Below are 19056 nucleotides of genomic sequence, written 5' to 3'. Positions count from 1 at the left end.
TCAGTGGGTGTTGTCATTTGGTAAATGACCTGGTGACGCCCTAAATGACCAATCATCCTAAGCTTCTGCAAGTCTGCTTATCTCAGCGCTCCAGGGTTGAGAACAAATCCCCTAACCTCCACAACTCCCGGAGCAAAACTCTCCGAAACTTTCAAAGGATCCTCGTGAAAGCATGCGGCTCTTTGAAGACTTGTTCCCTGTCGTTGCAGAACCCTCATGAATTTCTTGTGTTATAAACCGTTTTTCACCGACTCCCTCCTTTCCCCAATCGGCATTCTTATTAGACAGAAAGTGCCTCTTATGCATTGTGGTCTAGATCTGTCAAAGAGTTGGAACAAACTTCCTCTCTACAATGAATAATTTAAAACCAAGTGACAGAAGGTATTAATAGCATAAATGTTTTTCAAGAGTTGTTTGGTAAATAGGATATAAGCACTACAACATTTTCATGAAGAATCAACCACACACACTTCAGAGCATAAAAATATACAATTTTTATTTTAAATGGTTTATCATTATGGCAGTGGATGCTGAATCACATGCTGTAGTATTAACTGTACTGTACTGGAAACCTACGCACCCATGCTCAGCCAAAAGCCCTTCGCACAGAATGACTTGAATAATGATAAAACAGACCCCTGCTAACTCAAATAACACACACAGCAGTGGGCAAGCGTACAGTTCACATTATTTGGCTGCTTACAAAAAATATATATAAAAGAAAAAAATAAATCTCATGATCGTTTCGTTGCGTAAACAGGACAGGTGTGTGTACATACACAACCACACGCATGAACACACACACACACACGGACTCCATACACTGAGATTTTATAATCTTGTCAGACTCTTTTTAGTCACTGACAACATACACACAGAGCTGAGGTAACACAGGGGTTGGGGAAAGAGTGGAGCTACAGCAGCAGGGCCAGTTCAGCCCGCGTTACAGCATTCACACAAACACACACACCTTCTGAATTGGTGACCGTCTGAGATTTGTCAAACATGATTAGCACCATCATGTCACACATCTGGTTTGGGAGGGAGGGAGACTGTGTGTGTGTGTGTGTGAGAATGAGTGAGCGAGAGAAAGGGTGTGTGGGAGTGAGTGAGTGAGTGTGTGTGTGTGTGTGTGTGAAGAGAGAGTGAGAGAGAGAATGTGAGTTCATTACACTGAATAATTAACTGTCTCAGTGTGTGTCTGAATGTTTACATGTATGTGCATATGTATGTTTGTGTGGTTGTGAATAAGTGTGTGTGCGTGTGTCAGAGTTTGCCCAGGCGGTTGACGAGTTGCCGTCGGCGACGCTCCTCAGCGGAGACGCGGCTATTCTGGCGGCAGCGCAGGAGCTCCTCCCTGTGGTCCTCATGGTGCATCGGACAGTAGGACTGGGGCTCACAAAACTCCTGCACACACACAGACAAAACACACACACACACACACACAATACATGCACAACACACACACACAATAAATGCACACAAGCACACAGATAACACACACACACAGATACAGACACATTTACTTGATTTGTGTATGGCTGTGCTCAGGGATACACAGTGCTCAGGGATACACAGACACACACTAAGTAAGTCTCAAAGTTCTACAGAGAGACAAACAGACATGTATATTCACATGCACTGAGAAAGAGAGAGAGAGAGAGGGATGGGGGGATGAGAGACAGAGAGAGAGACAGCACAACAGAGAGATGCACACATCCCTGCAGGCACATGGACACACACACACACACACACACAGGCTAATACAATGCCTGCAGAGAGAGCGAGAGTTGAGGAGATGGGTACAGAAAGAGAGAGGGAGAGTATCATAAAATAGAAAAAAAAAAAAAAACACAACATCATGGGAGGGGAGGGAAGGAGGGGTGAGCACAAGAGTTGAGTATTCTTCAGAGCCTCTAGAGAGAAGACAGGCCAGTCTGCCTTCATTTATATTTCACCCGCTGCTTGACAACAAGGATGACACAACAAGAAAACCAACACGAAGACAACAGAAACAAGTTTACTTTGTGCTTTGGACTCCGATGAATCATTAGTGGGAGCAGAAGGAGCCAACGTGCACTTAATTACAATAACAAACACCAAAGGCTTCTCAAGATAAAGACAATGGTGCCTATCAGTCAGCGACTGAATGAGGCATGTTTCACATTGTCTACCTGTGTTGTGTTACAGGTGAATTACCTATTGCGCCCAGGGTAACCGGTTAAAGTATTCCCTTTGCCTACGACAGATCCACGGCTTGAGCAATGCTAGGGCTACTCGATAATGGTAAAAATCATGATTATTTTGGTCAATATTGAGATCACGGTTATTTAACACGATTACACAGTGATTTTGAAAACATCTATTTTCTAAATTAAAATAAAAAAAATAACAATAGTGAATTCAATTTAAATTAAAATATAATTCAACTGAAAATCAAACAAACAGGGACAAAACGAGCGCATTGCTACAAAACAGAATGCAGAAAAGTAATTGATTATACTTCAATTACGTTGTTTTCATTCATTGGAAGTTATGATAGATGATTGCTGCCACGGAATGATATCTTAGAGGGCAGCATTTTCCCTGTTTCGTCCCAATGTGAGGCATGTGTACTGTATGACAGCCCATGTGAGGCATGTGTACTGTATGACAGCCCATGTGAGGCATATGTACTGTATGTGGTGTCTTACATTAATGCTTAAGGTCCAAAAGGGCTCAACTAGAGTATGCAAAAGGATCATGTTTTTGAATTCACTACTTTGTGTGAGTGGAAAACACACACACACACACACACACTATCATGCTAGAAGCTCTTACTTTGTGTGAGTGGTAGAAATCTTGGTATCCTCCTTTGAGGATGTAGAGCTCAGGGTAGGTCAGAGCTGGGTACTCGTTCCTGCTGCGGTCCACACTACGCAACAGGCGACACCTACACACGCACGCACACACACACAAACAAAACCAGACAAACATGCAACATCCCAGGTGTGATGACTTTTGAAAAAAAAGAGTGCGAGAGTCACACATGTGCGTAGACACAGGCACGGACACACACACACACACACACACACTTCAACAAAAAAAGACTAGTTGACCTGACTTGCTCTCACATTGAACAGATTCACACACAGACAGACACGAACATAAACAAAATAAGGTTGGGAGAAACACACTCAAGTGCACAAACACACACTAAATAAATAAATAAATAAATAAATAAATACACATACTTCAGTTGAGCTGACATACACAGATTCTCTCCCTTACACACACACACACACACACACACACACACACACACAAACAAACGGCAGGGTACTCACGTGCGGGGAGCTCTCTCAGAGGAGAATTCACAGTGCAGGACCAGTAGAAACCTCTTATTGGGGGACACAGCTTTCAGCTGCTGGGAAAGGAGCTGCTCTACTGCATCATCAGAGTTGGGCATGTTCAGGGCACCCTAGAAACACACCATATAACACATGGAGTTAATCACACTCACACACACACACAAACACATTTAATTTACTCTGAACCTGTTGCAGTAAGAATAATCAGTTGCAATGAGGTCTTGGTCAACTCAAGTCGATGGGGAAGATCACAGCGATAATGGAGTTACACTCCCACTACATTTGTTGGTGCCACTCAGCAATTAATGAAGCAAAATTTAGGAACAATGTCAGTTTGTATGTGCCTATATATACTTAAATAGTAGCACAAAATGGTCTTGGAATGGAAATTAAATCTTCATGTGATTTTAAAGCCAGAAAGTGTTCAATCATCAATCATGCGGTTCTCAAAATATAACATAAAAAAACCTCATATACTGTAGAAGTGTTTCTACACTTGTTTCCTATAATATGACCAAAGATTTTGCAACTGTGACTAGTTTTAACATACTTCTAAGACATATATGTATGTCATGGTAACGGAGTTACAAATGTTGCTATTGTTAAAACAAGATTTAATTGTGTAAATTGTTCCCAAAATTATCATGTATTCATTAGTTATAGCATGTTTTATCATAATGAAGAAAAAAAACACATTCTCTCCGTAAAAATAGATCACGCCTGTCAATTTGTCTCTATCCTCTACTCTTACAACTCATGCTATGTGTACAAAATCACCTCCTAGATATATTTTTTCTTCATTTCTATGTCAAAACCATATAAAGGGAAATGCATGCAACATAAAACAAGAATAGAATAAGAAAAAAGTTGGCAATATCTTTCACAATTACTTTCAGATAAATGAGCTTTTCAAGAGCACAAATCTATACTGCCCGACACTCCACTTGTCATTCAGAATGCTGTAACCTTTGATCTAGGGCACACGGAAACAAACTTTAAGTTGTTTTGTAAACTTTAAGTGATTGGTAATCATACCAGATGTGTTTTGTAGAGATGTTTAAAGTTTTTTTTTTTTTTTTTACCCTTGATATATACATTTGCGTGATATTCCCCTGATATTAATTGCCATTTCTGCATATAATGCATCAGGTACAGGAGGATATAATCAATTTTCTGAAGACTATATTTAATTTGTAGTGATACACATGTAAACATCTGTACCCATTATACACATGTTTCCCCAAAACACAAACCAGCAGCGAGCAATGGCACAAAGCCCAGAGGCCCAGTCACTCCACTGCAAAACAATGTAAATGGAGTGGAGAATGAAATTCATCCCATGTAAAACATATCGCTCTCTCTCCTACTCTCTCCCTCTCTCTCTCACACACACACACACACACAAGCTAGTCCCATTTAATATTCCAAAGCTGTAGCAATTGTCTGACTGCCACAGCCCCCTATCAGTGCGTGCTAATAATCAGTTTTGTTATCAATCACGTAAATGGATCACAAACACGGAAGCAAAATGCAGAGCAGGGAAAACAGATGGTATTGAGCCAAAACAAGATCATCACTCAATGGTGTTTGTCGTCAGCTGTTTTTCTTTCCTTTTCTGTTTTGCCTGATAACTGTTCATTTCTCTCTTGTACACTCACACACACAATGTGCGCGTGCGCACACACACACACACGTGTCCAGCGGATGCAAATCACCTCTGGAGGCATATGAGGGAATCAAAGGGCCGCTGCTCAGCATGAGCCTTTGAGCCCTCAGAGCTGTCCTCTGTCCTCACACACACACACACACATCCAGCGGATGCAAACCGCTGCTCAGCATGAGCCTTTGAGCCCTCAGAGCTGTCCTCTGTCCTCACACACACACACACACCAGCGGATGCAAACCGCTGCTCAGCATGAGCCTTTGAGCCCTCAGAGCTGTCCTCTGTCCTCACACACACACACACACATCCAGCGGATGCAAACCGCTGCTCAGCATGAGCCTTTGAGCCCTCAGAGCTGTCCTCTGTCCTCACACACACACACACACACACACACACACACACATGCAAACCGCTACTCAGCATCGAGCCTTTGAGCCCCTCAGGCTGTCCTCTGTCCTCACACACACACACACACACACACACATCCAGCGGATGCAAACCGCTGCTCAGCATGAGCCTTTGAGCCCTCAGAGCTGTCCTCTGTCCTCACACACACACACACACACACACATCCAGCGGATGCAAACCGCTGCTCAGCATGAGCCTTTGAGCCCTCAGAGCTGTCCTCGGTCCTCACACACACACACATCCAGCGGATGCAAACCGCTGCTCAGCATGAGCCTTTGAGCCCTCAGAGCTGTCCTCTGTCCTCACACACACATCCAGCGGATGCAAACCGCTGCTCAGCATGAGCCTTTGAGCCCTCAGAGCTGTCCTCTGTCCTCACACACACACACACACACACACACATCCAGCAAACCGCTCACACACACACACACACACATCCCTCAGGATGCAAGCCGCTACTCAGCATGAGCCTTTGAGCCCTCAGAGGCTTTTCCTCTGTCCTCTCACACACACACACACACACATCCAGCGGATGCAAACCGCTGCTCAGCATGAGCCTTTGAGCCCTCAGAGCTGTCCTCTGTCCTCACACACACACACACACATCCAGCTGTCCTCCGTCCTCTGTGGGGGTCCTCTGGCCTGTGAGGCCCACTGCTGGTCACCTCCACCCCTGGCGCCCGCCCCACCGGCACCCCCCCTGGCTCAGTGCCCTACGGCACCGTACCCCACTGGCTCAGTGCACTACGGCACTAGTGTCCCTCTGGTTTAAACGGGATTGGACTCTCCTGGTGTTTTAGTAAGTGGCACTGTATGGGCATAATTCCATTGTGACTGATGTGAAATGTGGTTGTATTCTCTTGCTGTTTTAGTGAGTGCCACTGGCCCTGTCCCCAGTATGCGTATGAAGGGCACATGGACATTTCCATGCAAATTTGTTTTTATTCTGAACTCCCCCTCAAATCTCACGTCAAATCCCGACATGCTTGAGCAGGTTTTCGAGTTGACATGGTCTTACGGTGCAGCATAGTAAGTCGGCGGAGGATTGGAATGTTTGGAGACTTATATAGTTTATTGCAGTTTCCCAAACGTTTTAGGGCTAAGACATACCAGAGGTTAAACCAAAATGCCAAGTCACACCAACTTATGGTTAGGCCAACTGATTATGAAGAACGTCAAACACTACTATAGGATAACCATCACATGAACAGAATTACTTTCGTTGGTAAAAATTAGTTTATTTCGATAAGCGCAAGTCATGGCATGAACCGTGTCTTTTCTTTTTCACAAAAGAATATGCCATCCTCTAACCTCTCACCAGTGTTCCAACACAATTGTGGTTTTTTTTGTGTTTGTTTTTCCAGGCACAAATGGTTTTGAGATGAATGCATTTGGTAGTAGCTTATGATGCATTCTGTCTGTGAAATAAAGTTAATTATTTTATTTACTTTCACCTTTCTGACTGCCAACTGGAGGTGACAGTGGCACTGCAGCTGGAATCCCACGTGAGCCCTGTCGTAAGAGGACTCCTGCACTCACATCTGCTCTGGTTTCTACATTCATTGATAAATGAAGTCCGTTCCGTTGCGTTTGTGTGTGTGTGTGTGTGTGGGGTCTTCAGCTCCATTCAGACATACAAGAGACTAGTGACAAGAAACCATGGAATATTAATGTGATTCAGGGATTACAGGGGGGAAATGTAGCTTTAGTGCCTCTGGGGTGTGAAATGCAGTTGTATGCAGCAACATTGCGTTGGGTCTCTGATGAAAAACACGGTTCTACTCTCCTAATGTTTTATTAAGTGGTTCTTGCCTTGCGTTGTGTGTGTAGCAACTCTTACTCTCTCTAAAAAGAGAACTCCAACGAGTTCTCCAACGAGTTCTCTGTGTGTGTAGCCACACTCACTCTCTCTAAAAAGAGAACTCCAACGATATTTGCTACACTCTGGGGGCATGAGCATTGGGGCTCATGAACATACCGATACCCCCAGAGTGTAGCACTGTAGCTGCCTGGCACCTCTAGCTGTTGGCTGCAGCACCTCGAGCTAGGTAGAACCGATTGTTTTTGTTTTTGTTTTCGTTTTCGAAACAGAAATCTATGTGAAAAATTGCCAGATCAGTGAAACTAATCTTGGTGGTTTTACACACTGTTGCATTGTTGTTGTTTGTTGTTTTCTGAGACTTTTTCTTTGCTTCACCATAGTACAGTATTCATTCAAGCTTTTCATAAAGTTTAGCTGTGAATGGAAATGAACCTTAATAATTAAGAACACAAACATGTCAACACATCACCCAAAGATGCAAATAATGTGGAGGGACTGTAAAAATGTCTATTCTGGTCCACTTAAATACAAATCTAAAAATAACCTAAACAAATCATATAAATTAGTTACCAAGTGTGGGCACTAATTATGTACATTTCAGAGGTAAATTTAGAACAATGGCTTGCTGGAACATGTGCAATCATCTTGTACTCACAGAGAAACGGGTTATTTAAAACCGCTGAGCAAACACCCTCAGTGCCCTGTGGAATGGGCTGTGTGCTGTCTCTGTGCTATTAACTGTATGCCAGGGTGAGCTCAGCTCACTGATCCACATCATGCAGTCTAACCTTCCACAGGTCTGGCTGTTTTGTTTCCCCCGCACAAACCACACACACACACAAACATTCACACAAAACACATCCCCTCCTTCTCTCACTTGTTCCCCCCCCACACACACACACACACACTCTCTCATTCACATAAACACCATGCTTGAATGCAGACACACACATAGTGTCATTCACATAAACACCATGCTTGAATGTAGACACACACACACACACACACACACACACGCTCACCTTGATGTGTCCTCCCTGATACTCATAAGGATAACGGCAGTCCACCACCACAAAGCTCTCCACCAGACAGCTGTAGCGTCCCTCTAGCAGATTACACATCTGAAACCCACAAACACACACACACACACACACACGCACACAGCAGATATATGGGTGATGAAACAACTCCACTTACACCTGATGTTTCTATATAAATTATGTCAGCTTTTACAGGACTTGAGGACTGTGTGTATGTGTGTGTGTGTGTGAGAGAGTGTGTATGTGTATGAACACTCACCGTCTCCCCACTGATGTACTTCAGGTCCTGATGCCTGCCAGTCACAGTGGGCAGAGCATACACCTACAGAGACACACACACACACACACACACAAAATCAACAGCTCCATTACATAAAACACATACCCACCAAAAGACCACCTCCTCCCTTGCGTTTACATGCTCAAATGTTCTTTGAGAACCCCCCCCCAGCTGGCCAGGGGCTTCAGCGGATTTGCCATTTTCCGAGGACAAGAACACAGAGACGAGGAAGGGCAATGGCTCTAATTCTTTGGCTCGCTTTCACAATCAAACAAACAAACAAACAAACAAACAAACTCACAGCATCAAAGGGGATGGTGGCACTGACTTAATTAATCAGCTTATCAACATGTGGCAGAACGCTAGCTAGCTTTGTGACGGTGCCACCGTTTGCGGTTCTTGTGAATTGGAAACGGCTAATTCAAAGGACGCGTCTTTGATGGTGTTTGTAATGGTTTCATATTATTGCGTTTGTAATGGTTTCATATTATTGCGTATCACACAAGCATAATGTGTCATTAACCATGAGTCTGTATTTGTGTGTGTGAGAGACCTAGTGTATGTGTATGGCAATGCAACCTGTTTGTGTGTTTGTGTGTGTGTGTGTGTGTGTGTGTGTGTGCCTGCCTATGAGACAGAGAGAGAAGCCACAGAGGCCTTTTGTGCATCAGTGTGTGGTCCTGTAGAGCAGTGGTTCTGAAATGGGGGTACGTGAAGGCACTCCAGGGGGTACGTGAGATTTTAACCCTTAGAACCTGATTGACGCAAAGTGTGTCAAAAACACACCCTTTCTTCTCTGTTACATTGCTCCGCAACTGTTCATCGCAGCGAGATGAAACCTTTACTGCGTGACAGAGCAGAAGTGGGGCTTTCCAACGAGACAACGCACTTGTCTGTACATTATAGTATGAAAATAACAAAAAAAATAATGAAATTGATTTTACAGTCTTTACTTCTCTGCGTTCACCTGCGCACCCATTACTCTCGTTTGAATTAGTCGCGAACCTGTGAACGCATAGATATGGCAAGCATATCAGATGAAAGAGAGACACAGGGCTATCCATTGATAGCAAGTATGTTGATCCTTCTGGCTTATGAAATCAGACAAAGTGACTACAAAATAATAACGTCATGTCCAAAAACCAATGTTGCACACCCATTACTCTCGTTTGAATTACTCGCGGACCTGTGATCGGATAGATATGCCACGCATGTCAGATGAAAGAGGAGACACGGAGCTATTATTTGATACCAAGTACATCCTTCTGGGTTATAAAACAGACAAAGTGACAGCAAAATAATAACTTCATATAGCTCGACTTACCTCACGTTTTTGTCTGTTTTTGTAGCAAAGCATATTTATAATCCAACGCTATTGTGTGTTTCTCTATGGCAAAGAATGTTCATAATCCGTAAATGTTCATAAAGTTTTGAGATCCTACCAAATTCCTGCATGGCATCCAATACAAGGCTCATATTGCATCCCAATTTGTTCGGCAAAGAAACACCTTTTTTGCCTTTACTTTGTTCATGGTAATGCAGTAAAAAGTTGTAGAGAATCATGAATGCAGACACCATAGGCACACACAGGCTATAACACGTAAACTCGGGTCAATCAGGTCACATCAGTTCGTGTCACCGATATGGAGCGCAGAAAGGTCATTAAATCACTAAATTGCTCAGCCCCAGAGAATTCCTCCACCATGGCAATGATATTGCCAGATTCAGGAGAGTCTGCCCTACACACACACACACACATGAAATGCATGTAGAGCTGAGCTTGCTGTGGTGAGATACATGTCAAAATATAAGAATTTTTATAATACGCTTTTTATATTTTAATTCTTCAAAAATCTAAATAAAATCAATGCTAGTACTAATACATGAAATGAATGGCAGATCTGGATACAATATATAATATGTGTGTATGGCACTTACAATGACCAGAATAAATCCTTATGAATAAAGGTGAAAATGCCCTAAAAACAGATTAGGGTTAAAATATACATAGATTTAAAAAGTAGAATCCATGCAAAAATACTTTAAAAACAATTATTTAATCAATATTTCAGGAAAATATAAGTTCATAAAATTAATTTTATATTTCAGTAGGCTATTCAATTTCATTATCCTAAAAACCCAGAGTCCCCACCATACCAGGATGGTTCGACCCAACCTGTCACATGCCACCCGCCATCACCTGTCAATCACTGTCAAAACTCAAACGATGGAGTCGTGGTTGAAGTTTATGGATGGAGTCGTGGTTCCAAAGTTTAATAAATTAGACACTGATGTCACAGTGCTCTGTTTTAAGTATTTTTTCGCAACTAAAAATGCGCTGGTTAGGGGGTACTTGGCTGAAAAAATATTTCACAGGGGGTACATCACTGAAAAAAGGTTGAGAACCACTGCTGTAGAGGAAGTAGTGTGTGTGTGTGTGTGTGTGTTTACACGTACCGTACTGAAATCTCCAATGAGCTCAGCATTAACATCTCCCCCCAGTTGCTGCTCTGCCACCTCACACAGGGACAAAGTCTTCTTCAGGAGATGCTGTGTGTGTGAGAGGGAGAGAGAGTCAGAGTCACTGAGTAGGTGAGAGAGAGAGAGAGAGAGAGAGTGATTGTGTGCGCGTGTGTGTGTAAGAGAGAGAGAAAGAAAGTAAGTCAGTGAGTAGGTGAGAGAGTCAGTGATTGTGTGTGTGTGTAAGAGAGAGAGATTCAATGTGTGTCAGTGAGTATGTATATGTGTGTGAGAAAGAGAGCAAGAGAGAGAGAGAGAGAGAGAGAGAGAGTGTGAGAGTGTGAGTGAGTGAGTGTTTCCGAGGGAGACAGACCAACAGAATATGTGTGCACGAGAGAGACAGCATGAGAGAAAAGTAGGAAAGACAGGGTGTGAGACAGGCAAAAACAGGCAGCATGCACAAGAGAGAGAGAGGGGAAGAGGGAGGATGAGAGAGAGAGGGGAAGAGAGAGAGAGAGAAAGACACAGAGAGAAAGAGAGGGGAAGGAGAGAGAGAGAGAAAGACACAGAGAGAAAGAGAGGGGAAGAGAGAGAGAGAGAGAGAGACAGATTATGACAAAGAGATCAGAGATCAAAAGCGCAACACACATCATAACCGTGCAGAGATGCGAAGGGCCCCGGGGCATCTCAGCCCACTCACCCCTTTAAAACCCCAGACTGCTTTACGAGCACCCTGCTCCCGATCCATACAGCTTTATATACGGACGTGTGGCCTTTGTTCTCATCATGGACCAGTAATTCTTTATGGCATCCGCGCCAGCCTGTGTGAATGCCACCACAATCAGTCAGGTGATTTACTGTGCCCCTGGTGCCAGAGATAGAAATGGAGACAGGCTTTTTTTTAGCATTAATGTTGCTGACTACTACTGGATGGCAATGTCAGTCACTTGCATGTGGGTGTAGGAAGAGAGAGAAAGAAAAAAGGATGCTCGTTTGGGGCTTTTTTTTTTGAGGGTGCCCTTGCTTGCACTTCGGACGATTCACGAACTTAAAGGCCATGGGAGTGGTGGGGGGCGGATGACACACACACACACACACACACACACACACACAGAGAGAGAGCCAGTGGGCACCAGATTAATGCCAGCCCATCAATGTGCCATCTCGCTGATGGGGCTGCATTAATCACTCTCATCAGACGAGCGTGGCAGGCCAGGGCCATCATTTATGCGTCTCTTTTTCGACTCACCCGCCAGCTCACATGCGCCCGTAGTAGCCATGTAATTAAATTCACATTTAAAACTGAAAATGCATTTAAATCATCGCTAGCCATGGTATCACTAATTGTAATAATTAATGGAACATAAACATTGATTTAACATTGATTGAAGCATAATTAGATGCCCACCCCATACCCAACCCCCCCCGCCAGTCTTACCCTCCCCTCTGCGCTGGCTGGTTTGCAGAGCTGTGGCTCTGATTCATGCTCTGAGATGGCGGAGATGGTGCGGTGGCGTTTGATTGGTGGCTTGGCCGCGAGCGGCGAGGTGCGGGGGCGTTTCAGAAGGGGGCGCTGCAGGCGCTCGGGCATGGACGGCGAGCGGATCAACCGGCGCCCCGGTCGCCGGCTCATGGACGCCTCCTGCAGGCAGAAACAGCACATGGAGAAAAGGAGTATCTCTACAATTATCTCCGCTCATACCATATTAAGGCATCAAAAACTAAGTGTCTAAAAACACATAAAAGCCCTAAGCTAAACATTTTAGAAAACACAACAAAACCATACAGCGGTCCCTGGACATCATGCAGGATGATACATATGCTGACTTTTCACTGTGTGTAAGTATGCACACAAACCATATCAGATCACACACACACACACACACACACACACACACACACACACACACACCCGTGGAGAGGCTGAGGTCCTGGCTCATGAGTGGATCAGAGAGAAGCTGTGCCATACTGGATGACATGGCAACATTTACTGATCCCTGCAGACAGAGGGAAAAGAAAGGGGGTTATCAGACTTTAGTATATAGGCAAGTGGGATTGAGTGTCTAACAAATTAAATGACTTTACAAAATGACAATAAATACTACAACCACAGAAGGTATGGAGGAGATTCAATGATAACCCTGGCAAAAATAATTTCAGTGTTGATGATGGAACTTAGTTGATAACCCTGGCAAAAAAATATAATAATTTCAGCTACGCTGATGGAAATTAGATGATAACCCTGGCAGTAAGTAAGTTTTGATTAAAAGGTGAAAGGTCACCTCCTCCTGCAGTCCCTCGAAGGCGTCCATGGGGGACATGGGAGGAGAGAGGGGGGGCGTGGGGTGGATGGGGCTCACCATGCCCTCGGTTTCCTCTCCGCCAGCAGCCTGGGCACCCAGGGAGGGCATCAGACACCTGCCTTTACCTTTACCTGCCCACGACTCCTCAGGACTCACCTACGGCAAGAGGAACAAGACAAACAGAGCACAGAGTTAGAGATCACTCTAAACAGGCAAATACAGTTACATTAAGTACATTTATTAACATTACACTAGTATGCATTATGAGTAACAGCAATACCCAATCTGCTGACTGCTGCTCTATACGTGAGACAACTGTTAACAAAATGGTCCATCATGATCAAGATTAATTTATTTTTATTTATTTATTGAAAGTGCTGATCTCATGAGAGGACACAACTCTTGACTAAGATTACTTTTGCATATTAAAGCAAATTTTGAAATAACTACCCATCACGGTGTTCTCTATAACAGAGTTGTTCACGCGACACAAGAGAACCCTTTGGAGAGCTGTGTGTGTGTGTGTGATAAACCATGTGTGTGTGTTTGCGTGTCTGTGTGTAGACTGTACTGTTTGCTAGTATTTTATGTGTCTCACATTCTTACCTCAAATAGCTCCTGGTGCTATGCTGAGCGATTAGATGGGGTGCTATACTCATAAAGACCTAGCATCTGGCAAAGTGACTGAGCCCAGACAGTGGAAAATGATGTTATCTATGCACGCTCTCTGCTCTTTACTAATGACTTAAGCTAATTACACTTCAGCTTCTTCACACAGCCTTGCCTTGCAGAAAGAGAGTGTGTATGGCAGTTAAATTATGTCTCAACTCTCTGCATTCATTTTTTTTTTACATTTTATTAATATGTCCTTTAAGCAACTTCCAGTGCCTCATTCTGTCTCTACCTGATGATATGGTTGTTGTCGAAGCATTTTATTGCTTAAAGAGGACTGGAACCACCCATCTAAGAAATGAACCTGACACTCAATCTTGGGGGCTTTGCATGGCCCAGTCACCTGGATCAATTCTGCCCAACTGTCCTGACTCCTGTCTGCAGGAATTACATCAAAAGTGCCAGTCAATACTGCCACCCGGTGGTGGTTGATGGCACAGGTAATTACGGCTTCACGGTTGTATGCTTCAGGTCTAAAGCAATCAGTCAGCAAAGAGGCGAGATTCGGGGTTGTGTGTGTACTCACATTCTCTTTGTTGATGACAGGTTTTCCACCGGGCGGAGGTTTGGGGCTGCTGCACAGTAACCTGGGCTGTGAGATTACAGATGGGAACAGACAAGCATTTAATTACAGTCAGGCATTATCAGTCAAGAGAGACAGGGGAATCAACATGTACAAGTGTGTCCTAAGCATCTGATTAACTCATAATGACAACCAAATAGCTCATTTAAAAATAAATAGCAAGATTTCCTTCATGACTTCCTAATTACCTTAACTAACTGTCTCTGTGTCTGTCTCTGTGTCTGTCTCTGTGTCTGTCTCTGTGTCTGTCTCTGTGTCTGTGTCTGTGTCTGTGTCTGTCTCTGTGTCTGTCTCTGTCTCTGTCTCTGTGTCTGTCTCTGTGTCTGTCTCTGTGTCTGTGGGTATGTTTGGGTGAATGAATGTTTACTGCTAACTGCCTGAATCTGATTACAAAAAATATGTATATTTCTCTAGAGAAATATTATAAGGACAAGTAATGTCACAACTGTAGCCAGGTTACAGGGCAGTGCTGGGCTCTTCCCTCTCATCCAGAGGGGGGGAGCTTCAAGCAGAGAGCAGAAAAGCCAGACTTTTACCAGGAAGGTCCTCAGTCTCTTCATGCGGCTGGTCCTAGGGGTGAAAAAAACTAAGTGAGTTAACTGTAACTGCAAAATGTATTTCATGAATATCTACCCCTTGCTGTGCTAATGTGGTTGCGCTTAAATAAGCATAATTGAGTTTCATCTAACAGAAAGGCAACACCGGGTGCATAACTGAAGCGTTCCATTCGCATTGCGTCTGCAGCAACAATTAGCTTTCACTATAATCAGTAGAACTGGCTACACCAGCGATAGCTGCAAAAAAATAGACTTTTAAAAAGAGTCTTCTAAAACTATGTTTACGCTACGTGAACGGAACGCTTCAGTTACACGCTTCACCTGGTGTAGCCTCCCTGTAATACTAGCAATCTAAGTAGGTAATTAACTACATAGAACTATATTGTTGTTATTCTAACTTGCTGTTGTGACAGTGCACTCAGTATTTGCACACATACAAAGAACATAGTCCTGATAGAGAGAGGCCATATCTCAACCAAAGCATGAGCAGTGAGGCCTAGACAAGAAACTATCCTCATAAGAGCAAAGGAAACGAAACAAATAGGAAAACAGAACAAACAAACCTGGGCACGGGTGACTCTGGGACCACAACCGAACAGGAGGGTGGTTCTGCAAGTGATAAATTATTCACTTAAAAAAAATAACATCATGCATCATTATTGTCTAGACTGCAAAATTGGCAATGTTTTACACAAACAGGCTAAAGTGAATTACTTCTGGCATTAACAAGGACAAACCATTTTAATAGAGCACTTAATATTCTGCAATAATTATAATGCTGAAGTTCATGGTTTAGGGATGCTAGGTAAGCTAAAACATTGTGAATAATGGCCTTTAGTAAAGGGATAGTTACTCTGAACTGAAGTTACCTAAAATAGAAATTAAAATAAACTTCAAAATCCCAAACAAAACAAAACAAAGCCCAAGATCAAATGTTAACAAACACACAATGACACCTCACAGTTATGGCTCGAAACTTTAACCGAACAAAGGTGTATGTGGCTGCAGCAGGTAAAGCTGGTATGCCCACCTAAGTGTAGGCCACCCTGTGGAGACGTCACTGCAGCAGCCTCCTCCAGGCTCCCATTACTGATGTTGGACAAGTCCAGACAACGGCGAGGCGTGTCACTGCGGAGCACAGACACAAAAGCATCAAACACTTCACCACAGACGTTTTGGTCTTTTTTACCAAACAGCTTTGAAAATCTACGAAATTGGCCTTGCTAACAATTTCAGGGCAAGATACATTTTTAGAGTAGTCATCACACACTCACAATAAATCAAATACATACTCATAAATAGTAATGTTACATTTGTGTAGCGCCTTTCACAAATCCAAGGTTGCTTTACATGAACAAGGGACACTCAACAAAGCCCAAATGAATGTAAATAATTTCAGGCAATGGCATGTCAATGAAATAGCAGTTAACCACAGGTACCCTGTCTGGAAGGCAGTGAGTCCTGTGAAGCAGTTGGTGAGCTCAGTCATGGGGGAAGGCCGGCACTGCGGGGAGACCGGGGCGCCTCTCATGCCCACACCCGCCGAACTGGGGACCAGTGACTGCGCCATGGACACCTTACACACACACACACACACACACACACACACACACACAGTAAGATCTATGGGATGACTGGACTACAAATGGATTGAGTTTCGCCTTTGTCATGCTGAGGTAGCCAAGTTTTCTTTCCTTTGCATGGAGCAATACAGTGTTTTTCAACCACTGTGCCGGGGCACACTAGTGTGCCGTGAGAGATCATCAGGTGTGCCGCAGAAAATTACCCAAATGTCACTCACTGGTCCAGAAAAGCAACTGTTGCATCAAAGAATTTATAACCACATGCTCTCATTGATTGTATGATTGCACTATTTGTGGTATGCAGGCGTTGTACAACGGGGGACCCATATCCAGTATTCACAGAATCATCACATATCCAGTTCATAACAACAATTAAATTAGATATAATCACCTACAAATGAAACAGAGGGCACTTGTTTTATTGAGCAGGTCTTGCATAGAAGCCATAATAAGGCCATATCTGTGTATTATTTGAAGTTTTAGGCTATGGTATGTTTATTTTTTTTCTTCACACAGGATGTTAGTGTGCCGTGGGACATTTTAAGTGTCAAAAGTGTGCCGTGGCACAAAAAAAGGTTGAAAAACACTGGAGTGTCAGTTGCGCTCTCTACAGCTTATCATAGGTTTACAAAGGGAAGCACTCGGCCTAGAACACCAATGCAATAAACTGTCAAACTAAAAACTACTATGCACACATTTGTTTGGTTGAAGAAAAATGTAAGCTTAATCAAAGCCTTGTATTCTATAATAATTAAAAATATTCTATTAGTTTTACCAAGAGCATCTGACACTGGTTCTGTATTGGGTAAATTGAACTACCTGTGCGACAGTCCACTGCTGCAACTGCAGGGACAGCAATGGGTCTTTACGGGATACTAGCAAGTTGGAGAATCGTACAAACATTACAAATGCCATCTGTTCACAAGAGAGTAGTGCACATCTCAGCTAGATGACACCAAACTGGACCCACTGGCTTTACATAGCCTAATCTAATAATCTGTTGCAGTCTGCTTATATTGACTATTCAATTTAAAACCAAAATCAAAAGAAAACATTTGTCGAGCAGCTATGGAAGTGTTAACTTGTTTCAACCATAGACTGTATATATAGAACAGTCTGTTTTCAACGCATCCTTTTGTAAGCATGTTAGCAAAGTTTTGTAAGCATCCTCTTGCAGGAAGTAAACAGGGAAGACAAACAATGGAAGGTGTTATGACAAAATGTAAAGATCCAGACATTGAATGCTAACAAAAAACAATTTCAGACTTTTTTTCCCCTCAGACTTATTGAGAGCTTTATGTAGCTTAATTATAAGGGTGGATGTAGCCTACAATAAGTATAGTCGTCTGCATATTCTATGTTCTACCCAGTCCATCTATCTATGCTGCATTTTTTTTTATTAAACAGGCCAGTACAATGTCAACTACTTTCATGAACACGTATTAATCATCATAGGCCAATGCCAATTAAATGGAAGATTAAAGGAAATACAATGTTGCGGAAGTGTGAATATATCACGCATCTCCCTAACTAATTACATAACCTTACTTCTTAACATGCAATTTTTCGCTAACGTTGGACTTAAGATAAGCTACTGTCAACATGATTTTGTACTTGCGATAACCACACTTATAAGTTAACGTTATTACACGGACAGACCATACAAAGGGGTTGGTTTCCGTTTGTTTGTTAAAATAATAACCGACTAACACACCACAAAAAAGTTAAAAAAAACTTTGTCAAGATCATTTGGATAGCATTGCTAGCACACTTAGCAAATCTAACGTTAGATAGCCCCGTCCATCTAACTTATATCGTGAGCAAACTTACTAGCAATTCATAATAACTTTTTACCATATCAGATAGGTCTAACATAAGTCATTATAATTCAAGTTGTAGTTATAAAGTTACACACTTACTTTCCTATTATGAATCACCCAGTGAGTTAATTTGGATTTTAAATTTTCACGCCAGAAAAATACCTAATACGCCACTTCCGATGGGGGGAGCCAAAACGGCCTGTTAGCCCATTGGTCTGTTACTGTTCGAACTACGAGTAAAGGGAGTGGGGGAGCAAGAAACCTTTGTATGATCAATTGTCTAGTAATCTTGTCGTTGGCAAGCCCAGTGTGTAGGTATTCACGGATCATTGCGTCAGGGCAGAATCATACAGTCTATGGGCATAATGTTTGGTATTTTTATAGTGGATGGAATCCACTATCTTGAAATCTCCTGGATTATTCTTATTATTATATATTAGGTCTGTTCTAATTGGCTTGTTGAAATAGACTAGATGTTTTACAACAAACTTACAAATAACAGGACAGCCAGGAAA

The 19056-nt window shown here is 42.9% G+C and overlaps 1 protein-coding gene across 2 annotated transcripts; it reads right to left on the bottom strand.

Moving 5' to 3' along the window:
- Positions 1 to 470: 470 nt before the first annotated feature.
- Positions 471 to 18757, bottom strand: LOC125303593 (M-phase inducer phosphatase 1-B-like). Of its 2 annotated transcripts, none has more exons than XM_048257416.1 (15): positions 18641 to 18757; positions 16578 to 16714; positions 16169 to 16266; positions 15702 to 15747; positions 15118 to 15151; positions 14525 to 14590; positions 13306 to 13482; positions 12936 to 13020; positions 12462 to 12664; positions 11021 to 11113; positions 8543 to 8605; positions 8266 to 8364; positions 3327 to 3460; positions 2821 to 2932; positions 471 to 1407 (listed from the first exon to the last, which is right to left on the bottom strand). In XM_048257416.1, exons 2-15 carry the CDS (start codon positions 16706 to 16708, stop codon positions 1267 to 1269), a joined length of 1482 nt encoding a protein of 493 aa, XP_048113373.1. In that variant the 5' UTR covers positions 16709 to 16714; positions 18641 to 18757; the 3' UTR covers positions 471 to 1266. The 2 variants fall into 2 exon arrangements, with proteins under 2 accessions (XP_048113373.1, XP_048113374.1); XM_048257417.1 differs by lacking the exon at positions 18641 to 18757 and adding an exon at positions 17541 to 17555.
- Between the last annotated feature and the right edge of the window lie 299 nt (positions 18758 to 19056).

This window comes from Alosa alosa, chromosome 11 (assembly GCF_017589495.1).
Source record: "Alosa alosa isolate M-15738 ecotype Scorff River chromosome 11, AALO_Geno_1.1, whole genome shotgun sequence".
Classification (NCBI taxonomy): Eukaryota; Metazoa; Chordata; class Actinopteri; order Clupeiformes; family Clupeidae; genus Alosa; species Alosa alosa.
The sequence above is the reverse complement of the archived record's forward strand: the minus strand, read 5'-3'. Positions and strand labels throughout refer to the sequence as shown.

Coding starts and splice junctions, on each gene's coding strand:
- LOC125303593 (XM_048257416.1), bottom strand. CDS start 16,708: ATGGCGCAGTCACTGGTCCCCAGTTCGGCGGGTGTGGGCATGAGAGGC. Junction 11,114..12,461: donor CAGCCAGCGCAGAGGGGAGG/GTAAGACTGGCG, acceptor TCACACACACAG/CATCTCCTGAAGAAGACTTT. Junction 1,408..2,820: donor ATTTCTACCACTCACACAAA/GTAAGAGCTTCT, acceptor GTGTGTGTGCAG/GAGTTTTGTGAGCCCCAGTC.